Source organism: Staurois parvus, unplaced genomic scaffold, assembly GCF_062004578.1.
Source record: "Staurois parvus isolate SC_StPar_1 unplaced genomic scaffold, SC_StPar_1.0 ptg000147l, whole genome shotgun sequence".
Classification (NCBI taxonomy): Eukaryota; Metazoa; Chordata; class Amphibia; order Anura; family Ranidae; genus Staurois; species Staurois parvus.
The window spans coordinates 24508809-24534017 of NW_028317943.1; the positions used below are offsets into that span (position 1 = coordinate 24508809).

Genomic DNA, 25209 nt, shown 5'->3' on the forward strand with positions numbered 1-25209 from the left:
TTAAGGACTTCATGTTATAGTTTGAATACCATGTCATAGATATACTATTTATACTTGTAAAATAACATTTCACACTTTTTTTTTTTTTACAATTTTTCCAGAAAGTGCTTAGATTTTTTTCCCCCCAGGCTTATAAAGTGGATTGGAATGGGTAGTCAAGGATCTGATCTGCCCAATGGTGCAGATTCTTGACTGACCGCTCCACTCAGCTTTATTCAGGCCCTCACCCCAGGCTGTGCAAAATAAAAGGAGATGTCACAGGACACGTGATCTGGTCTGGATTAGCCCCACCCTCAGCCCAGGCCATGCTGCATGGGAGACTAAGGAAGGAAATAAAAAAAAACAAAATACATTAAAAAAAAACAAAAACGACATGTGTCCCCAACTGTAAAGAGGAAAAAAAAAAAAGTATTTAAAGTTGTATTAAATCCAAAACCAAAAATTTTATATTGTCATTTAACAATCCTTAGATGTGGTGGCTGCATCAGTTTTCTTTTCTTAGACTTTTCTCCCTATATTTTCACCTGGTGATCTGGCCAGTAATATCTCCTGTATTACAGTACCCCGACTCTAGATAAGCACAGGGGACAACTTTGGACAGCAACATTGTCAGCCTGGGAGGAGGGGAATGTTACACGTACTAGCAGATTTAAATATACTAACAAACTGAAGTCGAACTCAAGGTAATACTTTATAAGCAGTTACAGCAGAGGTTTTCCTTTTTGGGATAAAGGTTTTTACATAAATAAATAAAAGCTAATCACTGTAAGCACCGGTCAGTGTTGAATGGTTTGTTTCATCTATGTAACCGATACATTCTGCTGGAGAGCTTTTTCTTTTAAAAAGCAGACTTACTTGGCTAGATCACCAGATGAATTTAGAAAAAATAAAGCCTAAAATAGAAAGTGAATGCAGCCATGACATCTAAGAATTGGTAAGCTGCAATATAATAAATGTTTGCTTTTGGATTTAATACCAACAATAAATTTAAAAAGCATTTTTTATTGTAAAAAGTGGCTGCTAGAGTGCCCCATCATATAAATGTGGAAGAACTAGCGGGATTTAAAATCACTTTAACTTCCTCAATACCACCATGAATATATATACAGCTTCGTTTTGAGGTGGTTACACCAACATCATGGTTACAGCTACAGCCATGATCCCGGTACTGCCTTGTTCAGCCGTTGATTCACTTATGTAAAAGTGATCAATTTTACAGGCAGTGAAACAGGGTTCCCCCACTCCACTTTCCCAAGCTCTTTCGTCCCACTGGGGAACCTGGGACCGATGTGACCATGTGCATCGGGTGCACTAGGAAGAGTGAGAGGAAATGCCATTATTCCTCCCACTCGGATGTCAAAAACCAGAATTGACAAGGATTTAGTCACTTCTGGTTTTGGTTTATTTACAAACTGTTATTGACTTGTAAAGCAACCAATCATACTGATCTTGGTTTGATCAGCTGCTTTGCAGGCCAAAGGAACGATATGGGGTCACACAGACCCCAGATATCTCCATAAAGAAGTCCTGTCACGGACCAAGCTATCACAAGGGATGTTGTTCATCCCTTGTCACAGCAATAAAGTTGTCAAAAAATAAATAATGGTACAGTGTAATAAAAATAAATGTATATATTAAAAAAAAAATTAAAGTGACCTGCCCCTCTGTGCAAATGCACAAATTGGTCCCGCATGCATATGTAAACAGTGATTGCACCACAGCAAACATCAAAGTGCAATCATTAATTTTAGCACCAGGCCACCTGTGTAATTCTAAACTAGTAACCTGTAAAGACTTTTAAAGGGTCACCTATGGATAATTTAATGCACTGTAGTTTGTTCTTTATTCCAATAGTGTGCGCAGTTTTAAACCGTGACATGTTTGGGGTTTCTAAGTAATTTTATAGCCAAAAAAAAAAAAAAAGTACGTGAGAAATGCTAGAAATGGCCAGGGGGTCAAATGGTGAAGTACTGTATATACAACCACCATTTGGTCTTGTGAATGTGAATTCTGATACAAATTAAAGGTATCTATTTTTCTAGGCTCCATCTTAACGCTGGTTAAAATGTTAATTGAACATTACGATGATCTACAGTATTCTATTTTAGTACGAATAATGATTGGCTAAAGAAGATGCAGGTATGATGTTTTCCTTCTTGGAAGAGTATGGAATCCATACTATGTGCCCCCTACAGACAGAATTAGTTTAAAAACCAACACATAACAACTTGGTGAATTTTAACAGAACAAGGTGTCCCCTGTTCCTGACCCTCAAAGTAATCCCCAAACACACCAGTGCCTGCTGAGGGTGAAATACAGCCAACCCTGCCAGGACACTTGAAACAAATTACTCAGGGTCACAGACAGGACCCCCCAAAAAAAGCGAGGGGGAAGAAATGTAATAACTATAGACTACATAAACAGGCAGACAAGAAACCAGCTACATGTTTACATGCATTTTGCTGGGTCCGCAGGTTTCAATCAGCCCCAGAGATGCTGTCTGCACTCAAGTTGATCAAAGAAGGGGGTACAAACAGGCCCCATCCACTTTCCCCTGTGCTTTGACAGTCCTGAAACCAGGAGCTGCAAGACTTAAGGCAGTGACAATATTTACACTTGGCGGCTGGCGTCACTGATCATGTAAACTCAGTCTTGAGCATCCCCAGCAGGGACATTCCCTTACTGCTAACAGAAGGGAACCACATCAGCCCAGATTGGGGAGCAAGGCACCTCACAAGGCATTCCCCGGGGAGTGCGCTCAGATCTTCTCACCCATAAAGAGAAAGGTACCTGGGGAAGAATTTCCAAGAGTCTCACTCAAGGAGGGTGAGGCAAAGAGTGGGGGAGGGGGAGGGGTTGCGAATGGTGGACTACAGGAAAAAAAAATAAATCTTAAGCTGAGACTACTTCCACCAGGTTCCAAGTGATGCATCTCCTGTAGAGAGATAAAACACAGTAGCAGACTAGTTCAGCAGGACTTCCATTTAAAAGAGTTTTTGTATTTGATGAAATTCCTTTTGAGGGAGATGCCCACATCTTGCGTTGTCCTGTAAGACTATTTGGAAAAATATTTCTTATGATCAGGAAGAAAAGAAAAAAAAATGTAAAAGCTAATAAATGATCTTGTTCTTACTTGTTTTAAGATATGTAAATACTCATAACAAAATCCAATAATGTTGGAAGAGATGTCATCATCTTCATGGATAAGCAACTGCAACATCAGAGGCACTTTGGATTCAATAGACTGCAGTGTGTCTTGTGCATTCTTCAGATCACCAGATTTTGCCAGCTTAGTCCAGCTAATCACCAGAGATTGTCCCATTCCATTCACTAGCTTTGAAAACCTGGCCAGGAAATCCACATCTTCTTCCTGATTCAAATCAAATTAGATTCATGGGAGAACCAGAAGTGAAAACAGTAAGTCGGAAGAGGTGATGCTTACAAATTCAGCACTGAACTGATGATTTCTTCATCTCTGTATGAAAGTCAACAGAAACATTCTAATCTTTAAAGACATGCACTTTTTTCACCTCCTCTTGTCTGACAGGATTGCAGACATTATATAATGTGTAAAAGCCTGCAGAAGGAAATGTCTCTAAACAAATAACATGACTATCAGGTCAAAAAAAAGTGACACTTCAGTGCTTCCTAAAAAAAAAACAAACAAAAAAAACAAAAACACAAAAATTAGTCTATCCGACCTAAACTTGGAAATGTATAGCTCAGCACATTTATTAGTGTAAGTGTGTGGGACCTGACACTGCAAGTGTCAAAGATAAGATGGGAACTGACATTCTCTACAGCTATACCACTGGGTTTTTTTTTTGATGAAGTAAAATGGGCACCTAGCCTGTACTACTTCCTGTACCTTCATTGTCTTATAGCATACCTAACTCAAAAACCATTTATAAATTGCAGCTTACCAATCCTTAAAGTTGCTGCAGTTAAACAAGGTGGCTGCATTTGTTTTTGTTTTTTTTTCTAGACTACTGCAAAAAAAACAAACAAAAAAAAAACGCTCTTCATATCCTTGGGCGGCTATATTCACTCACTTCACTACATCTCTATTACATGGGGGTGTGGGGTTTGTAGTTCATAGAAGATGGATACATTTTTTTTGCTTTCAGTTCAGCTCACAGGAAGTGGCAAGATCAACAGTTATTTTTTGTACTTGCTGAACATGTCCTTGGTCTGATAAATGGAAATTAAGTTTTGTCTTTGGGTTTAGATGGCCTAATGCGGGCCATATATGGGTCGAATTCCGAACAAATTTTCTTTAGAAAATTCAGAAATTTTGTGCATTTTGTAATGCAATGGTGCCACCATTGATTTCGAAATTCAAACAACCAAGCCTTCAAATTTCACCTCTTGTTGCTACAGAAAAGAATTTTCATGGCCAAGAAATTTCTTTTCATTCCAGGTCACAGCTCGTGTTCATTTCTTTTTCGTTTATATTTCCCGCATGATTCTCCCATCATTGATTCAAAATTAGTTTGTTTTTCAAAAAATTTCCAAAATGCCCGATCACTCAGATTTGATGGTCACACAAAAATCGTCCGTTTCTGTGACCCACTAATGGTGCAAAATTCGAACGAAAATTCTTAGAAAAGATTTTTTAAAGAAAATTCTTTTGGAATTCAACCAGTGTATGGCTGGCTTTAAATACACTATATTGCCAAAAGTATTGGGCCCCCCCCCCAAATCATTGGATTAAGGTGTTCCCATCACCTCCATTGCCACAGGTGTATAAAATCAAGCACCTAGGCATGTAGACTTCTTCTACAAACATTTGTGAAAGGATGAGTCTCTCTCAAGAGCTCAGTGGATTCAAGCGTGGTACCGAGATAGGTTGCTAACAGTTCAATAAGTCCATCCGTAAAATGTCATCGCTTCCACAGTCAACTGTGCTATTACAACAAAGTCAAAGCAACTGGGAGCAGCAACTCAGCCACGAAGTGGGAGGCCACGTAAAATGACTGAGCAGGGTCAACACATTCTGAACTTGGTGATGTAAGGCTTGGATGCAGCTGCTCAGCCATGGAAACCCATTCCATGAAGCTCTCTACACACTGTTGTTGTGCTAACCTGAAGGCCACATGAAGTTTGGAGGTCTTTAACTATTGACTCTGCAGACAGTTGGAGACACTGTGCGCTTCAGAATGCACTGACCCCACTCTGTCATTTTACGCGGTCTACCACGTCCTGGCTGAGTTGCTGGTCCCAGTTGCTTCCACTTTGTTATAACAGCACTATCAGTTGACTGTGGAATATTTAGTAGCAAGGAAATTTCACAGATGGACTTATTGTACAGGTGGCAACCTATCACAGTAACACACTTGAAATTCACTGAGCTCTTGAGAGCAATACATTCTTTCCCAAATGTTTGTAGAAGCAGTCTGCATGCCTAGGTGCTTGATTTTATACACCTGTAGCCATGGAGGTGATTGGAACACATGAAACCAATGATTTGGAGGGATGTCCCAATACTTTTGGCAATACAGTATAAGTGTGACTGTCAGAAACTTCTCAGTAATGGCAGCATCAACTAAATTTCTCTGCAGGGTTCCTTAAAGTGTTATTAAACACAGCCACTAATAAACATGTAGATTTACTAACAGGGCATTAAAATATTCTAAATCTGAATCATAATCAACCACATTTAAAATAGATTAAAAAAGCTACACTGACCACGTTATGTTCATTCACTTGCTTTGCTCTGCACTGTGTAGTTGGTGGATGGAGAAAGCAGGAAACACTGAAAAGTCACTGCAGGAAGTTTTTTTATGGCCACCCAGCAGTGACTACTCTGTGGTGGTCAAACGGTGTAAATTACGTGGGGCAGAGGGGAGAGGGAGCAGAAAGACACCAAAACAGCTTATTAATGAATACAAGGTTAATCTAAGATGAAGGTAGAGATAATGATGTTGCCAGCTTGCCTCCCCACCTCAGCAAATCAGGGAAAGCCCTGTATTCAAGCCCTGTGAAGGACTATATACTCTATGTAACAAATGATATATACACTTTATACAGCACTGAGAGCAGATCAGTTATCTGGAGGTTAAACTTAAGTCTGGTTTCTAGCATTTTACTCCTATATAGTGTTAAGCAGGTTTTTAAGTTGCATTTAACACAGACTAAAAGTAACAAAATTTAAATTTAACCAAATACAACATATCCTGGCATGGAGCTCAATCACCAGTGTCACAAACCTGTTCAATGCTGAAGAATCCTGCAGACTGTAATACTTGACACAAAGATTCCACTAGTTTGGTTTTATCAACAGGATCCATTCCCTTATTTACAATTTCATACAAACAGTCACATGCTTCCTCACGGAGAACTTCCACTGACATGTGACCAAGCAGCATGTTAATAAATCTGAGAGATTAGCACAAAAGGAGGCAATAGTAATCAATTTAAAACACAAAAGTGAAGTAAAGCATGCAAAATAATAAATGAGGAAAAAACTACATATACAGAAATAAAAGCATGCAGGTCTATTGATTATCATGCACTTCGTTGTTTCTTTGTATGCTTTTATATGATTACTTAGGCCTTTTAAAATGCATATTCTAATAATGTACTTCCAGTAATTTTTGATAAATATATTACTTCTTTTTTAACTAAAACATTTGCAGTACTTCTACATTGTAAATTAAGAAATATTTAACCATGGCCAAAAAAAAATAAAGTAAAAAATCAGGCACCTAGATTTTGGTAATCACACCAAAGTATTACAAGAATACAACATTCCATTGCCCTTTGCACAGTACTATTAATACACGTGTTGCCCTTTGCACTGTGATATTAACCACTTGCCCTCCTGAGGATTTACCCCCCTTCCTGACCAGGCCATTTTTTGCGTTATGGCGCTGCATTACTTTAACTGTCAATTGCCCGTAAGTGCAACGCTGCACCCAAATGAAATTTACGTCCTTTTTTTCCCCCACAAATTGAGCTTTCTTTCAGCGGTATTTGATCGCCTGTGCGTTTTTATTTTTTTCGCTATAAAAAAAGCCCAACAATTTTGAGAACAAGCAATATTTTTGACTTTTTGCTATTAAACATGTCCAGTAAAAATTGTTTTAAAAAATAGTCAAATTTAGGCCAAAAAAAAAATCCCAATACGTGTAAATTAATTGGTTTACGTGAAAGTTATAGTGTTTACAAATGACGGTATATATACTGGGATTTTTAATTTTTTTTTATTTTTCATTTTTACTAGTAATGGCGGCGGTCAGTGACATATAGCGGGACTGCAGTGGACATTCTGACACTGGGGAGGGAATGGACTTGGTGTTACTGACATCTCCAGTGACAATACAGTGATCAGTGCTAACAAAAAAAAAAAAAAAAAAGCACTGACACTGTACTAATGGCACTGGGCACGAAGGGGTTAACGGAGTGCTCCATGCAAAGCAGTGTGCAGGAGCTGAAAAGAAAAAACTGTTTTGTTTACCTCTTTCTATCCTGATGCTGGGAGTGTTTTACAAGGGGGGCGGTGTCTGTGTGTTTCACTGTAATCACACTGCTCTCGATGGCTGTGCACAACCATCCAGGGCAGTGTGCCTGAGATGACAGGGAGGAGACTGTTAGTAAACAAAACAGTCCTCCTCCCCATCGGTGATTGTCGGAAATCACCGGGTGCCAGCGAGTAATTACCGATCGGGGCCCAGTGACTGACAACCACGGCCGCACATGGCGGTGCGGGCTCCCCCTACCCGGAACTGCAAAATCACGTATATATGTGATTTTTTTGTACCCGTGCCACCCTGTAGCAATATTTCTGCTATAGGGCGAACGGGAAGCAGTTAATATGGTCTTTGTGTTTACCTGCAGTTTTTACCTAAAATAACTATATAATATTCAGAGCACTATAATACAGGAAAATCTTGGTAAATTAAAACTTTGGTGGATTTCTTCCACATTTCCCTCTCAGTATATTAACAACAAAAGCACACAGCAAGGCAGATGTTTGAGTGTGCTGGGTCTTGCACCCTTCCACTGTCAGTATCACTTCTAATTTCATACATCAGTAGTTTACTCCAACCATTAACACATATTTTGGTGGTCAAAAAGGAGAGAATCTCTATGGCATACTAGAAATGCTGTTAGAATGTCAGTGAGGAAAACATCACAACTATCTACTAGCCGTGCCTTTTTACTTCGCCATTACAGATTGTACAAAAAAAAAATGCTGCCACGTGGGGCAAGGGTAAAAATGGTAATTCCTATCAACTGTCAATATGTTCTCTCATTTGCCGTGCAATCACTGCTAGCCATTTTAACGATTGGTTTCTGCTTTGAGTATTTGATACAATATTTCACAAGCATTTTTAAAAATTATTATATACACACACAAATATATGCATACCTGTCATTTGCAATCAATGTCAGATCTATCCATGAGACATAGGCTCCAATAACTTCAAGGCACTGGCATGTCAGTTCTGAGTTTGTGTGCTGATAAGTCTGTAATATTTGGTACCATGATTCCACCAGGTTTGGAATACACTGCTCCCGCATGGTGTCCTTCAATAATGTATTCCTACGTGCTTCCTAGAAAGTAAACAGGTGTGATCATTTGGAGAAGAGTTAATCATATGTTCTACCTATGATTTATTGGCTGTATGTTCTCTATATTCAACTATTTTTTTTTTAACCAGTTGCCGACCGGCCTATAGCTAAATGGCGGCCGGGAGAACACTCGTCCCACCGGGAGGACGCCATACGGCGTCCTTCCCGGAACGCGCATTGCGCATGTCCACTGTAGTGAGATCTGTCACTGGCCGTGTGCCTCGGACACGGCCGATGACAGATCTGTGTACCGGCCCCGTTGCCAGTGCCATGTGACCTGCTGTGGTCACATGACAGTTGTATACAATGGATGGCTTCCTTTCATGTCATCCATTGTATACAAGTGTGTCTAGCTGTGGATGGTCACAGCGATCACAAGCACAGGCTGGGCCAATCACAGCTCATCTGTGTCATGCGAATAGCCGTGGCCAATCACAGCTAATCACAACAAAAAAACCTGAATGAATCGATTTAATTCAGTTAAATGCTTGCTTATAGCAAAGAAATTCTTTGTCCCACACCCTCACAATTCTACTGGCCCATCACTATGCTAGGCTGCCTCACTGGCTACAGGCAGGCAGGCAAGATTTGATATTAAGAGGAAGTGCACAATCTTTACCAATTTCATCTGCCTGGCATTTGGCTGACTTCATGAGGCTGCTGCAGATATGTGCAGGCTCCTGTACATGACTGCACTTTATGTCTGCACCAGCTTTCTTAGGAAACAGTCTTGTTAAAATAACTGTATATATTTTTTTTTTTTTAACAAACATGTTATACTTTCTTGCACTGTGCAATGGTTTTTCACAGAGCAGCCCCGGTCATCATCTTCTCAGGTCCCTCACCAGGTATGCATGTGCACGAAGTAAAAAAACTATACAAAATGTAGCGCATAATCTCTCATAATTGAGATAAATAATGCAAATAAAAGAAAAATATTAAAAGAAAAACTTATGGTAGTGGCAAAGTCTTTCAAATATCACATAAGGAAAAGAGTGATGAGTTGTCACAAAGAGAAAAGATCCTCCACCAACACCATACACAGCCTCTTACCAGAGGGCAAGACCACAGGTCATGTGGTCTTACACAGCATTTATGATCGATCACATGGAAGGGTAGGACCAAAAAACTTCTCCACCTGAAGGCAACGGCACAGCTCACACCACAAGGGTTATACTTCAAAATTGTGGTTTTACAAACAAGAGAAAATATGGAACCATAGAGCTTCTCCACCAAAAGATAACTCCTCAGTCAATAAACGGAAAGGTTATACTTAACTAGACCAACTCAGGATGTTAGGGTGCATGTAAAAGAAACAAAGGCTCCTCATGGCTTAGTATTAGGAAAAAGCAATGTTTAATAGAAGAAATACGCTTACAAACAGTAATAAAAGCATGTGGGTTTGCTTATTGTTTCCACTGACAAAATGGCCACGGTACGTGGCGTGATGTCAGAGGATGTAGCTCCACCCTACGTGTTTTGTCATAAATGTCATCAGGGGCGTGGCCTACGACGTCCATCGTGCCTTATATAGTGCAAGAGAGTAATGATCCACTCCCAGTTGCGTTCCATGGACCGGAACTGCAAGCTGAAGTTACCAGACCAGGAAGCGACCATAGCCGCCCAGAAAGATAGTACAGCTTGAGCTCCAATTACAAAGCCAGGAGGACAACAGAGGCAAAACGGCAAAAAACAACAAATTAACATCGTCATGACAAATATTAGCAATTATATATATTATCATGAATTGCAGCTTGCGTTGCATAAACCAGAAAAAGAAAATGAAATTCAAAAGCAGGGTCAAAAAAAATAAAAAAATAAAAAATGACACCATCAAAGAACAAATTATAAATGATATTCAAAAAAATTTGATATGAAAAAAATATATATATTATGTGGCTCTGTAATTAACATTATATATATATATATATATATATATATATACACATACACACACACACACACACACACACATATACATACATACATATACATACATAATCAACAGATCATATAATAACTGTAGGAAACCACATTAATGCAGCGGCATCTTGTGGTCGGAAAACAATATGCATATATGAAAAACAAAAAAACAAAATATAAAGATACTAAATGAAAAGAACTGGAACAAAAAACTAAAATATAATAAAATGGTATGCAGCGCTAAATAATAAAACAAACATCCATATAACCAAAGTGACAGTAAATGGATAAGACGGTAAAAACAATCAATCAAACTTTAAATAGTTCCATAAAGGTAAAGATGAAAGATCAACAATGCCACAGTGGAGATGAATATATTAAAATCCAATCAGGCTTGTGGACGGATCCGGTAAATTAATGCGCTTACCACAAAGACATATAAACTGAGCGTTGTATGTATAATTATGGACATCAGGGCCTGGTCAGCAAATAGGACTGCATCCGGTCACCACGTAAGACCCCCAGGAATGGTGGGAAACACTCTCCAAGGTCATCTCAGGTTTCGCCGGCAGGTCCAACGAAGTCCTCTCCCAATAACACTCCTCTGGATCGCTCCACCTTGATGGGGCTCGTAAATAACGAGCCAGAGCAAAATGGCAATAATGGTGAAGTATGTCTTTATTGGGTAAACAGCAAAATGGTATATAAAGGAACTCACAAATAGAAGACAATGCCCAGGTCAAACAGAGAAGTTCCCTGGTGATCAGTGGCTCCCTGGTGATCTAATGGCGTCTTTTGCACGCCTGATAGACATTGGTGTTTTCTAATTCAGTGGTGGTTTTAGGATCTCATGCACACAGGACATCACAAACTCAAAAGACGCCATTAGATCACCAGGGAGCCACTGATCACCAGGGAACTTCTCTGTTTGACCTGGGCATTGTCTTCTATTTGTGAGTTCCTTTATATACCATTTTGCTGTTTACCCAATAAAGACATACTTCACCATTATTGCCATTTTACTCTGGCTCGTTATTTACGAGCCCCATCAAGGTGGAGCGATCCAGAGGAGTGTTATTGGGAGAGGACTTCGTTGGACCTGCCGGCGAAACCTGAGATGACCTTGGAGAGTGTTTCCCACCATTCCTGGGGGTCTTACGTGGTGACCGGATGCAGTCCTATTTGCTGACCAGGCCCTGATGTCCATAATTATACATACAACGCTCAGTTTATATGTCTTTGTGGTAAGCGCATTAATTTACCGGATCCGTCCACAAGCCTGATTGGATTTTAATATATTCATCTCCACTGTGGCATTGTTGATCTTTCATCTTTACCTTTATGGAACTATTTAAAGTTTGATTGATGGTTTTTACCATCTTATCCATTTACTGTCACTTTGGTTATATGGATGTTTGTTTTATTATTTAGTGCTGCATACCATTTTATTATATTTTCTTTTTGGTGTTGAGGATTGCCTTGTGTGCTAGCTGCTATTTTGAGATTTGCGCTCACTCACCCTATTTTTAGTTTGAAAAAACTAAAATATATATGAACAAATATTAAAATCCAAAATAGAAAAATTTAAATAAAAGTATACAGGGTTCACTAATTGAATGTAAAAAAATTAGCTATTAATAAATGCATCAACGTCTTATTCAATATTTAGACCAAAAGGGGTATAAGATTTTAACAGATAGATCCATCAGGTCTCCAATCTAGAGATCTCCCTCCTAGTAGAACTGCCACCCCAATTGGGAATAAACTTGTCAATGCCTACAAAAAGTGTGCCATTAGGGTTTTTATCATGATGTAGCTCGTAATGCTTAGATATGCTATGGTTTCCAACCGTTATTAGTTATATAATCTGGTATATATATATATATATATATACATACATACATACATACATACATACATACATACACATACATATACACACACACATATATATATATACACACATACACACACACACACATATATACACATTTTTATTACAGAGCCACACAATATTTTTTATATAGTTTTTTTTTATATAAATAATATTAATAAAAGGTTTATAATTAGTTATTTGTTCTTTGACGGTGTCATTTTTTGACCCTGCTTTTGAACTTAAGTTTTAATTTGCTGGTTTATGCAATTCAAGATAATCTGTGTCATTGCTATGATTTGAGTCATGACGATGTTAATTTGTTGTTTTTTTTGCCATTTTGCCACTGTTGTTCTCCTGGCTCTGTAATTGGAGCTCAAGCTGTGCTATCTTTCTGGGCGGCTATGGTCGCTTCCTGGTCTGGTAACCTCAGCTTGCAGTTCCGGTCCATGGAACGCAGCTGGGAGTGGTTCATTTCCTCTCTGGCACTATTTAAGGCGTGATGGATGTTGTAGGCCACGCCCCTGATGCCATGTATGACGAAACGCGTAGAAGGAGCTACATCCTCTGATGTCATCATGCCATGTACCGCAGCCATTTTGTCGGTGCAAACAATAAGCAAACCCATATGCTTTTATTACTGTTGCTTTGTAAGCGTATTTCTTCTATTAAACATTGCTTTTTCCTAATACTAAGCCATGAGGAGCCTATGTTTCTCTTTTACATGCACCCCAACATCCTGAGTTGGTCTAGTTAAGTATAACCTTTCCGTTATTGACTGAGGAGTTATCTTTTGGTGGAGAAGACCTATGGTTCCATATTTTCTCTTATGTTTGCAAAACCACAATTTTGAAGTACAACCTTTGTGGTGTGAGCTGTGGAGGTGCCTTCAGGTGGAGAAGTATTTTGGTCCTACTCTTCCATGTGATTGATCATAAATGCTGTGTAAGACCGCATGACCTGTGGTCTTGCCCTCTGGTAAGAGGCTGTGTAAGGTGTTGATGGAGGATCTTTTCTTTGTGACAACTCATCACCCTTTTCCCAACGTGATAGTTGATAGACTACCACTACCTTAAGGACTTTTTTGTTTTAATATTCTTTTATTTGTATTATTTATGTAAATTATGAGAGATTATGTGCTACATTTTGCATAGTTTTATTTTACTTTTGTTACCAACAATTTTACGTCAGCTGCTTTATTTTCTCTAAGACATTTAGCGCAGAATTATTGTTATATTTTTCATGCGCACTAAGTGTCCACTCTAGCAAGCTGCTTGCTATGGGAGAATTCTCGCAGGCTCACTCCCAACCAAGCCAACTCTGTGTGACCATAGACACACAGTGTGACTTGGCCCCACTCCCTGCTCCCTCCTGTCTGATTGACAGCAGCGAGAGCCAATGGCTTCCACTGCTGTCTCTGAGCCTATGAGGGAGAGAGCCGCTGTTCTTATGCACAGCACTGAAGTGAGATTGGGCTCAGGTAAATACAAGTGGGGCTGAGGGAAGGGGGGAGATTTACTTTTTTTTAACCCTAAAGTGGTAATAAACTCCAAAACAAACCTTTATTATATTGCAGCTTAACAATTCTTACATATGGTGGTTGAATTTGTTTTTCTTTTAAAGGCTCTCTTCCCCTTATTTTAATCTGGCCAGTAAGTCTGTAGTTTTTCAAAAGAACAAACTTTCCTACAGGTGTAGCAGTTAAAGGGATAAGACAAACCATTTATCTCCGACAGGGGTGCATACAATGATCAGCTTTTGTTTATTCATGTAAAACCTTTATCTCAAAAGACAAACAAATGTTATTTCTAACTGGTTATACAGTGTTAGCGTGAGATTGGCTGCAGTTTGTTAGTGTATTTTAAATCTGCTAGTACATCTAATACTCCCCTCCTCACAGACTGACAATGCTGCTGTCTAAAAGGTGCCCCCTGTGCTCCTTCATCCAGAGTGGGGGCACTCTAATACAGGATTTGTGTTACTGGCCAGATCACCAGGGGGAAACAGCCTAACAAAAAACGAATGCAGCCACCACATCTAATTGGTTAGCTACATTATATTTTTGGTTTGGGGACTAATACTATTTTAATATAGAAAATTAATTAAGGTAAAACACCTTCAGCCTTTAGAACCATTTCAAGCAGGCATACTAAAGTCAGTGGTGACTGTACATAAAAGCTTGTACCTTGCGTATATCTAGATCATATAAAAAAATATTACTCTTGCAGGTACTTTTCTATTTTTATGAAATTACATGATCAAAAAATGTAGTAATGTGTGTCAAATGTGCATAACTGTATCTGTGTGAGAAGGCCGTACATTTTAAATGTAATGTATTCAGATCGATTATTATTTTCTTAGGAGGTTAGATTTAAAAACTGAAACTTCAAAAACATTTAAAGTTAAACTCCAGGCACATGAAAAAAAAACCAAAACCCTTTCAGTGCCCCCCCACCTCCTACACACTACAATGGTAAATGCTAGTAAAGTCTAGGGGAAGAGGAAATAGGTGTAATATTTGCCTTATTCCTTGCTGCAGCAGGCTCCATCAGTCTGTGTGACTCGTCCCTCCCCCTCACAGCATTCTCACTAAGGCACTCTGGCCTGCACTTACCTCCTCAAGTACAATGCAGGGATAGTCTCACATCAAGCTTGATGATGTCGAGGGGCCACCCACAACTCAAAGCATCAGGGAGAAGAGGTGAGCGCTGGAGCACAGTAAGTAATACAGCCTGTTAATACACCCCCTACAGTGAACAATCATTTAACCCTTGCAGGGCAGGAGACCACATGGTAAGGGTTTTTTTCATCCTAAAGATGGCCTGTAATGTCCTTTGCAATCTAGCTTGTGCAATTATACTCTTGAACAGACACTGTACAAAGTAATCAAAACAAAATATTTGAAGCTTGCTGTTCACCTCAGGAGTGTGAATGATATCCCGGTCCACAACCTCTGCATCGACTGCCATAAGAACTCTAAGGTACAGGTCAACACCACGGGGGTTGAGTCCGACAACAGTCAAAATATCAAAAAAAAATTTAGGCCACGTTGAGAGGTACTCAGTAACAAAGACCAGGGCAAAGACCTGTGCAGCTTTGTTACGTATGAATGTTTTTTCTGGTTGGGCATTGAGCATCTGTGAGGAAAAAAAAAAACATCGTCAAACAAAAATTTGCAACAGTATTATGCTTACTTTCATATCTTTGACCTAGCACAGAGAACAAGCTGTTGGTTTCCTACCAATGATTGGGACCCAGGGGAACTGGATCCCAATCACATGATCACTGGGACAGCCTCAGAACCTTGTAGTCTGCCCCAATGTTGTTCCCTCCACCTTAACGCAAAGAATGCATTAAGGTGAAAAAAAAACGAAAAAAAAACCAAACACACCTTTTACCTTTTTACCCACTTTTATCTCAAACGATGCTTCTATAGAACATTTATTCTAGTACTCACATAATGAACCTTTTTTTTTTTTCTTCCCACCACTGCCTCCCAGTCCTTTAAGTGGATCAAAATGCAGGGAGGCAGAGACAGGCATTCAGACCATGTGATTGACCACTGTGATTGGCAGTCATATGTGATCAAAGCAGTCATATGATCGACAGCTTCTGATCGTAAGTATACATTGGGAGCTTTCCGTGACAGTATAGTTACTGAACTGGGAGCAAGCAGGGAGAGCACTCTCAGTACAGTAAACGGTTTACAAACAGAAGCATATATGCGGTTGCTTGACGTTAAGGCCTACCTGCCGAGGGGCTGCATATATACGTGCACATGGCATGAAGTGAATAAATTCTTTATTTTGAAAATTTCAAACATACAATTAAATTAGGTCCTGGTATGACACACACCGTACATATTATTGGTCATGATACAAGGGCATGAAATGTAATATCCAAATCAAACAAAAGCATCGTCTATCACAGCCTATTACAAAGAGATGGTGCCAGGCTAAGAAGCCGAGTACCTGCAAACTCAAACATAATGAGGTAACTGTTGTGACAGAGGGTGGGGAGTAGTTTGACCTAGTAGTTAAGAGCACAATCCAGGTAGTATGCAGGGTGGCAGGTAAAGGTACAAGGGAATGTCAGTAAAGGGGTCAGAGAAGGGAGGGGTCAGAGGAGGGAAGAAGGAAGGCTGTGTATTGGAGTGGGGGAGGGAAGGAACCACACAGGCAGCTCAGGAAGGAGGAGGGGTCCATTACTACTTTGGGTCACTCCCAAACAGTAGTGCCTGTTCTTAAACTGTAAATTTAAAGACATCCCAGTAAAACCATGTGGACCTGTATGTCTCGTGTTTGTTTTGGGTGAAAGGATTAAATCCTCCATCCTGTGGATTTTAAATATTTTAATATTTACCTGAGCTTGAAGCCATGTTATTAGAGTTTCCCTTATTAGTTGCTGTTGCAATGCAGTCAGTTCAGAATATCTGTGACAAATACAAAAATGTACCATAAACCTAAAAGAGAACTTCACAACACAAGAGCAACACTACTACTCAAAAACGGCACACAGCAGCCATGTCATCCCCTGGCTCTCACAATAAAATACATCAGTGTCTACTCTTGAAAACAAACTTGTAAAACTCACTTGAATTTTATCTGGTGTTCCAAAACTTGAAAGCAGAAGAACTTGACATGATCGTCACTGAAACAAAATACAGAGTTTCATATGTTTCATGCATTTTCTGCAATTCTAATTAGAATTTAAAGTGAAAATGTGCCTAAGCTTTGGATAACAAGATATATACATTTTCTGAACAAGCAGTAAAACAGGATTTCATCAAAGGACAGAGAGTCAGTTGAATCTGGGACCATTAGGCTATACTGCCAACTTTAGGAGGAACTGGGGCAATGGCAAACCAAAAAAAGCTGTAGGCCAGGCAAGTAGAATCACTCCCACAAAACTTTAAGTAATCTAAAACCATTTGGAAGTCCCAAAGTAGTCCAAATAAGAAATAGGCAGCACAGCAAACAATTGTAATAGTGCCCAAAAAGAAATAAAACAGCAGTGTAAACATTAGCCTGCAGGACCTTACACCCCAAAGTTCGCATAAGACGCTTGAACATCCACCTCATAAAACTCACAGAATAAGCGAACAGGTGGTAGTCTTGCAAACATGGTAAGCAGATGCTTGATGCCAAAATGCTCAGCAAACATTCACTGATCTAGTGAAATGTGCCTTGACTAGAATAGGTGGAACCTTCTTTAAGCAGATAATACTTATATAATGATCTGTCAAAGCCACAAAGATATGGCAGACCACGAAGCAGGTTTTCCCCTCTAGGAATCCTTAGCAATGAGAGTGTCTGACTGAAGGAAAATTATAGCTGAAAGGTAAACCTAAAAGCTTCTACAAGATCCAAACATCGGAAGCAAATCAAAAGGATGTATAGAAAGCTGACAGAGATGGAAGCACAGTGTCCTGATTAAAGTGAAAAGGTAGAAAGCACCAAAGTAAGAAAGGAGACAGTAGACATCAAGTCCTTGTGGAAAACCAAAAAGGTTCTTTAAAAGATGGGGTTGCTAGTCCAGACACCTGCCTAGCAGAGGTAATGGCAACAAGAATAGCCTCCTTGTGAGTCAGTAGATGGGAATATTTGGTAAGGCATGAAGGGCAGTCTTTGAAGAGTTGAAAGAGTGAGGTTATGATCCCACTGAATCAATGGAAGATGCAGAAGTGGTACAACATCCTATAAAAGGGCCTTCAATAGGGAAAGAGAAGCAGGTTGTACGGATTTCACTGAGCCACTACTGTTTACACCAGACAATCTCTGGATCTCAACACCAACCTGTGCAGTTTGTTACTAACCAGACCGAGGACTATCATGCAAATGCCGAAAGTCGTGTGTAGACCAATCTGGTCTGGTTTAGACAGGCTTAAGACATTTAAGCGAGCCAAGACTGGTAGACAGGAGTGGTTCCAGATGCAAGTTGCTCAAGTTTTAAACAGGTACAGGCTGAGTCAATAAGACCAAATATGGTGTCTTTAAAGTGGTTGTAAACCTTAGACATGAAATCAGAACAAAGCACGTACTTCTAGTCTTTACTTGCCTCTCTCCAAAGCACTAAGCGTCATTTCTCTTTGTCTAGATCCTCTGCTATCAGCATCAGTCACTTCTGACACCAGGAGGTAAAAAGGTGCAAGAGAGGGAGCTCCAACTGATTGACAGCCTCAGCTTGGTTCCTTTGTGCTGTGTGAAGAGGGGTGTGTCCCTTCCCTCCGATCAGCTTTCAGACCTCTTGTACAGTGTGTAACTGTGGCTCCTTGCCTCCTGTTTTGAGAGTCTGTGAAAAATCCTCTTCATCTGAGTTTTACAAGGATGTACAGGACAAATAGCTGCAACTAAATAGGTACAACTTATGTGGGACAATTTGTTTTGCCTCTGTGTATCATCCTAGGCTAGTCACTTTACTGGATATAGGTAAGGGTTCACAACCACTTTAAGCTTAGGGCTTATGTCTGCAGTTTCCTTAGGCATAAACTCACCCAAAAAGTAATAGTTGTATTCCACATCATTGACTGCTGTGTAGAGGTTGCTGCACCTATGTCACTTTCAGACTCTAGAGGAGAGGGCACAGGAGCAGGCTTGCAGCTCTTGCGTTCTGAGTCAGCTTTCAAGGCACAGATTTAAATCCATAAAAACCCAGAAAGCCAGAGAGAACTCAGCCCTGGACAGAGTAGAGGAGTGAGTTACACCTGCAGAAGCTTGGAGGACTGAAGAGTGTGCAGACTTAAGTAGGCGACAATGATCAAAGCTATTGGCATCAGGTCTTCTGGGAGAGACACTGCAGACTGCCCATAAGCTGCTGGAGGATAATGAACTGGAGAGGCCCGGTTGGGCAGTTCCTTTTGTGCTTGAGCGGTTGTAAAAGGCAAAAAGTTTTTTTTAACTTCATGCATTCTATGCATGAAGGTAAAAAACTTTTGGTGTGCAGTAGTGCCCCCAGCCCCCTTAATACTTCCCTGAGCCCCATCAAGATCCATCAATGTGCACAACAGCCTCGGCTGTCCCGTGTCTCTGCTGCCTCATTGGCTGAGACACCAAGCTGTCAATCACAGCCAGTCAGCCAATGAGGAGATAGAGGGGTGGAGCCAAGCTACGGTGCTGTGTGAGAAAGGACACACAGAGCAGGGCACTTGCTATGGAGGCAGCTGAAAGAAAGGAGGAGCCAGGAGAGCTGAGAAGAGGAGGTTCCAGACTGCTCTGTGCAAAGCCACTGCACGCAGCAGGCAAGTATAACATGCTTGTTATTTTACAAAAAAAAAAGGAAAAAAACCCTTTATTATCGCTTTAGTATTCGACATACTGAGGTGCACAAACACATTTAAATAAACAAGAAGCAGAGCAGGTACTCACAAACCAGCTGTGGAAGAAGGGAGTGTTATGGGCAGACGAAACCATGTTCCCCTCCACGAGAGTGTTAGGGATTATACCTGGTTGGCCAATGGCTCTTTTTTTTTTTGTTTGTCAGTGTCCAATTCCTCCTAAATGCAGTAATATAAGCCAGTGGTCCCAGATTCAACAAACCCTGTGTCCCCTAATGAAAAATTAAGAAACGCAAATACTAACTACTTGACCTCTGCTTCCTGTATACACCTATGGAATACAGCATTTTTTACATTTCTGCATTGGACCAATTTATATAGCCTTATTACTGTCATTACTCAAGATAAAGTAAAACTTTCTTTTTTCAAAGTGGAACTATATTCACCTCAGCTCCAGCTGGAGCTCCCAGCCGGCCACTGACATCTTGCTGTTGGCTTCCAGGTATCGATCACCGGCTGCTCTCATTGACTAGGTGGGGATGACGTCACTCCTGCACATGTGCAGGAGTTCAGTTAACAAATAGGCAAGTATAGAAATCTTTTCTTTAGAGGGCTATAGATTAAGTTTAGAATGTGGCTGGGAGTAGGTTTAGAGTTAGTGAAATTTTGGCTGAACTTCTACCTTAACCCAGTAGAGATGTGGAAAACCTGGAAGCTGACTGGTTTCTATGCAGAGCTACACCAGATTTTGCACGCTTCACCTTTAGTAAATCAACCCCATTGTGTTGGTCTATTTTTGTGATCTGGACAAGATCACATTTTAAAGCAAGTGACTGCACAAAATAACATGGGGTTCAATATATTTTTTTTGCCACCGTACATGTAAAAATCTACTTTTAAAATGGTGGTTGTTGCAATTTTGTACGTCACGCAATATTTACACAGCTATTTTTAAAAAGCAATATTGAGGAAAAAAGTACACATTATTGAATTTTAGTTGACACAAAACACAACATAATACCAAATTTTTTTGTAAAATATAAAAATGTAATGTTACATCGAGTCAATAGATACCAAACTTAACACGCTTTAAAGTGATATTAAAGGCTTAATTTTTTTTTTTTATAAATAAAACACATCATACTTACCTGCCCTCTGCAGTGGTTTTGCACAGAGCAGCCCAGATCCTCCTCTTCTTGGGTCCCCTGCTGGTGCTTCTGGCCCCTCCATCCTGTCGTGTGCCCCCACAGCAAGCAGCTTGCTATGGGGACACCCGCTGTTCCATGTGTCTATTCACACATAAAGCCACGGCTTGGACCCATCCCCTCTCTCTTCTCACTGCCTGCGAATGACATTAGCAGGAGGCAATGGCTCCCGTTGTTGTCGCAGACAATGAGGAGAGGGAGTTCTGGGATTGCCGAGACTCCAGTGCACATCGCTGGATCGAGAGAAGGCTTAGGTGAGTATTAGGGAGGGCTAGTGGGACTGCTGCACAGAGAAGGTTTTGCATATGCATGAAGGTAAAAAAAGCTCAAGCCTTTACTACCACTTTAAAATTGTGTACGCCCGTGGAATGGTGACAAACTTATTTTACTGTTTAGGGTATTGCTGACTTAAAAAAAAAAATGATATCTGGATCATGGCTGCAGCTGCAGCCATAGCCATGACAAATAATTCAGCACTACTTACAGATATATACAATCGGTACGTGGTTAGATTACATCATCATTTGTGTAGCAATTTTATGTTTTTTTTTTTGCTGTCCTTTAAAACTCAGTTAGGCTAGGGTCACACCAATACAGTTTGCGTTTGATCCATTTCTGCAGTGCTTTTGCGGTGCGTTTTTGCACATGCTGTTTTGATGCTTTTTTTTTCAACAACTTGTTGCTGAGAAGAATAAAACACATCAAAAATGCTTTTCTGCAGTGTCTCCATTGAAGTCTATAGAACCAAAAAGCAACGTTTAAAAAGTCCCTGACCCTTTCCAAAAAGTGCTCTGGGTGAAAAGGCAGAGATGTGAACCTGTACCATAAGAAATCATGTTAAATGGACTGCTGTGCATTTCTGCAAAACGCAGCGGAAAACGCTGGCCATACATTATACAACTTTCTTTAGATTTTTGCTTTAGATTTACCAAAAACCATGTAATACAAGGTCAAACCTAAACAACACTTTCAATTGTATCCAATTAGGCGGGCCCTTGCACTACATAGTTGAAGGTTAATCTAAAGGAAATTGGGCAGAAAATTGTATAGTGTATGGCAAGCCTTACCATTTGTTAGGACTATGTAAATACCCCAATGCCCCTAGGCTGGGCGCATGTGTATATAGAGTCACAAATAATTTAAAACATTTGATTCACTGAAGGATTCTCCTCTCACTCAAACAATGAATATAAGGGAATTGCTAGAATATATATATATATATTTTTTTTTTCATGGGATAGGGAAATACATAGATTAGCAACAGTACAAAAACAATTACTACCAAAAAAACACAGTTATCAGGAATACAACCAACCCTTGTTACAAAAAATTCCATGAGACTAAAACACTTTTTAGAATATAACAAAGATGACAGACATAGATCCTGAACTGAAAAATGTTGAATTTACATATGGAAATTACAGTACGTTTCCCAAACTAAAATGAGTAAGTAGTATACAAAAGGTGCAAAGTGTGGGCAGGTCTCAGTTTAGTTAAAAAAAGCACTGAAAATGTTCAGTGCTTTTTTTATCTAAACTCCCTCCCTACACAACCTCTTTGGTTTTAGACACCCAGAGGCACCAAGACTCAGCCCCAGCGACTTAGTATTAGAATATGCGTTGCTCAAAAAAACTTTTTAAAGGAACACTTTTTAATCAGAGTACAGTATCAAGTCAATTAAAACTCCTGGGATATTGATCTGATCAGTTAAGAAGAGGGGGTTGTTAATCAGTTCCAGCTGCTTTGGGTGTTATTGCACTAGATGGGCAATAATGAGATAACCCCCAAAACAGGAATGGTATTTGACATTTTTTTCCCTACTCATCTTTTCTGACTGTCTTTCACTAATTTTGCATTTGGCTAGAGTCAGTGTCACTACTGGTAACACGAGACGATACCTGGACCCTACAAACGTTGCACAGGCAGTCCAACTCCTCCAGGATGGCACATCCATAAATGCCATTGCCAGGTTTGCTGTGTCTCCCAGCACAGTCTCAAGATTATGGAGATTCCAGGAGACAGCTAGTTACTCTAGGAGAGCTGGACAGGGCCATAGAAGGTCCTTAACCTATCAGCAGGACCGGTATCTGCTCCTTTGTGCAAGGAGGAACAGGATAAACACTGCCAGAGCCCTACAAAATTACCTCCAGCAGGCCACTGGTGTGAATGTCTCTGACCAAACAATCAGAAAGAGACTTCATGAGGGTGGTCTGAGGGCCCAAAAGCCTATTGTGGGCCCTGTGTTCACTGCCTGGTACCATAGAGCTCGAGTGGCATTTGCCACTGAACACCAGAATTGGCAGATCCACTACTGGCGCCCTGTGCTTTTCACAGATGAGAGCAGGTTCACCCTGAGCACATGTGACAGATGTGAAAGGGTCTGGAAAAGCCGTGAAGACAATGATGCTGCCTGTAACATTGTTCAGCATGACCGTTTTGGTGGTGGGTCAGTGATGATCTGGGGAGGCATATCCATGGAGGGATGCACAGACCTCTACAGGCTAGAAAATGGCACCCGATTGCCAATAGGTATCTGGATGAATCCTTGGACCCATTGTCAGACCCTATTGCTGGTGCAGTGGGTCCTGGGATCCTCGGTGCATGGCAATGCCCAGCCTCATGTGGCGAGAGAATGCAGGCAGTTCCTGGAGGATGACGGAATCGATACCATTGAATGGTCCCCCACGCTCGCCTGACCTAAATCCAATATAACACCTCTGGGATATCACGTTTCAGTCCATCCGACGCCACCAGGTTGCACCTCAGTCTGTCCAGGAGCTCAGTGATGCCATGGTCAAGATCTGGGGGGAAATACCCCAGGACATCATCCATCGTCTCATTAGGAGCATGCCCAGACATTGTCAGGCATGCATACAAGCACGTGCGGGCCATACAAACTGAGTACAATTTTGAGTTGTTGCAATGAAATTTCAGCAAAATGGACTAGCCTGCTGCATAACGGTTTCACTTTGATTTTCGGGGTGTCTCTGAATTCAGTCCTCTGTAGGTTGGTAATTTTAATTTCCATCAAACAATGGGGCATCCTTATGTTCCGAACACATTACCCAGTCCATATCAGTATAGATATCCAGCATATTTTTCCCCATTGAGATCTGATATGTTTTCAAAGTGTTCTTTTAATTTTTTGTGCCGTGTAGTATTCCCCTTCCCACTTCCTGAGGCAGCCACATAAAAGGTTATGCGGGGGGGTGAGCAGTGGAGATGCTGGGTTAGGACAGATAATAAGATACTCCCAGGGGAGAAGGCTATGATTTGCAGGGAAGGATGGGCTGTGCTAGGGGACTGACTTCCTGAAAAATTCAAATATTCTAGTATGCTCAAAAGCACATTGGAAGAGAATAAAAATTTACAGAAAGGAAAAACACTAAAAATAAGCACTTGAAATACTTTATCTGTGCTTCTACCTGCAATATTTTAAGTTAGTGACATGGTCTCTTTAAACAAAGAGAAGGATGAGGATCCTAAGTAACTTTTAGTTGTAAGGGCTCGTTCACACCATGGTGCAGAGACATCAGTTTTTCTGCACTAGTTCTGCAAGGACAAAACAAAATCAACTGATCTTTATGTGCCCTGTTCACATATGTAAACTGATGTTTCTGCAAGTGAAGTCTGCACGTCAGTTTCTCTGCACGTATGGTGTGAACGAGGCCGCAAACATCAATTCCAATCTGGCTTTTCACAAGCTACTCCTAACTAGGAAATTCTTCATCCATACACTAATGTTTGAAAAGCTTTTACTCATTAAATATTTCATAAAAACACTGCAGCATGATGCTAGATTAGAAAAAAAAATTATATACATCACTTTAGGAGAAAGGTTGTATTTATTACCTGCACATGCATTCAATGGGGAAAAAAAATGAGAGCGTACAATCAAAGGCGAGCTCCTCACCTATATATGTGTTTGGCTAATGCTTCAGCACAGACCTGCCATGCATCATGTGAAACTTTCAGTTGTTCAAAATAAGCCAATGCCTGAAATGAAAATAAAAAAAAAAAAAAATGCATGAAGACAATTTCTACATAATAAATTAAACAAGGTGCACACAAATCATTTAATGTAAAAGACATTCTTCCTTTGGAATTCATATTACAGATACCAATAGCTGGGTACATTTCAAAATAAATAAAATTGCACATTAACAAAAACCATTTTTAATCATTATCATAATGACAAAACATACACGCTCTCTGAAGTTAGCATTGGCATTTGGGTTTAGTCCAAGCAGGGCTTGTTCATCCATGTCTGCTGCTATACTTCAAGCTCCCTATTTCTCACAATAGGTTTGCCCCTTTCTGGCACAGCAGAGTCAGCCAACATCTGCCAAAGAATGAAA

The 25209-nt window shown here is 40.2% G+C and overlaps 1 protein-coding gene across 2 annotated transcripts in view; it reads right to left on the reverse strand.

Moving 5' to 3' along the window:
• Positions 1 to 25209, reverse strand: part of XPOT (exportin for tRNA) — a 74417-nt gene that overhangs the window by 35665 nt on the left and 13543 nt on the right. For both annotated transcript variants that reach the window (XM_089674144.1, XM_089674145.1), the window contains 8 exons: positions 25057 to 25193; positions 24765 to 24847; positions 16967 to 17023; positions 16736 to 16805; positions 15292 to 15510; positions 8375 to 8559; positions 6210 to 6378; positions 3134 to 3370 (listed from right to left, as the gene is read on the reverse strand). In XM_089674144.1, coding sequence (XP_089530270.1) covers positions 3134 to 3370; positions 6210 to 6378; positions 8375 to 8559; positions 15292 to 15510; positions 16736 to 16805; positions 16967 to 17023; positions 24765 to 24847; positions 25057 to 25116 — 1080 coding nt within the window. In that variant the 5' untranslated portion in view covers positions 25117 to 25193. The remainder of the gene's footprint in view (positions 1 to 3133; positions 3371 to 6209; positions 6379 to 8374; positions 8560 to 15291; positions 15511 to 16735; positions 16806 to 16966; positions 17024 to 24764; positions 24848 to 25056; positions 25194 to 25209) is intronic.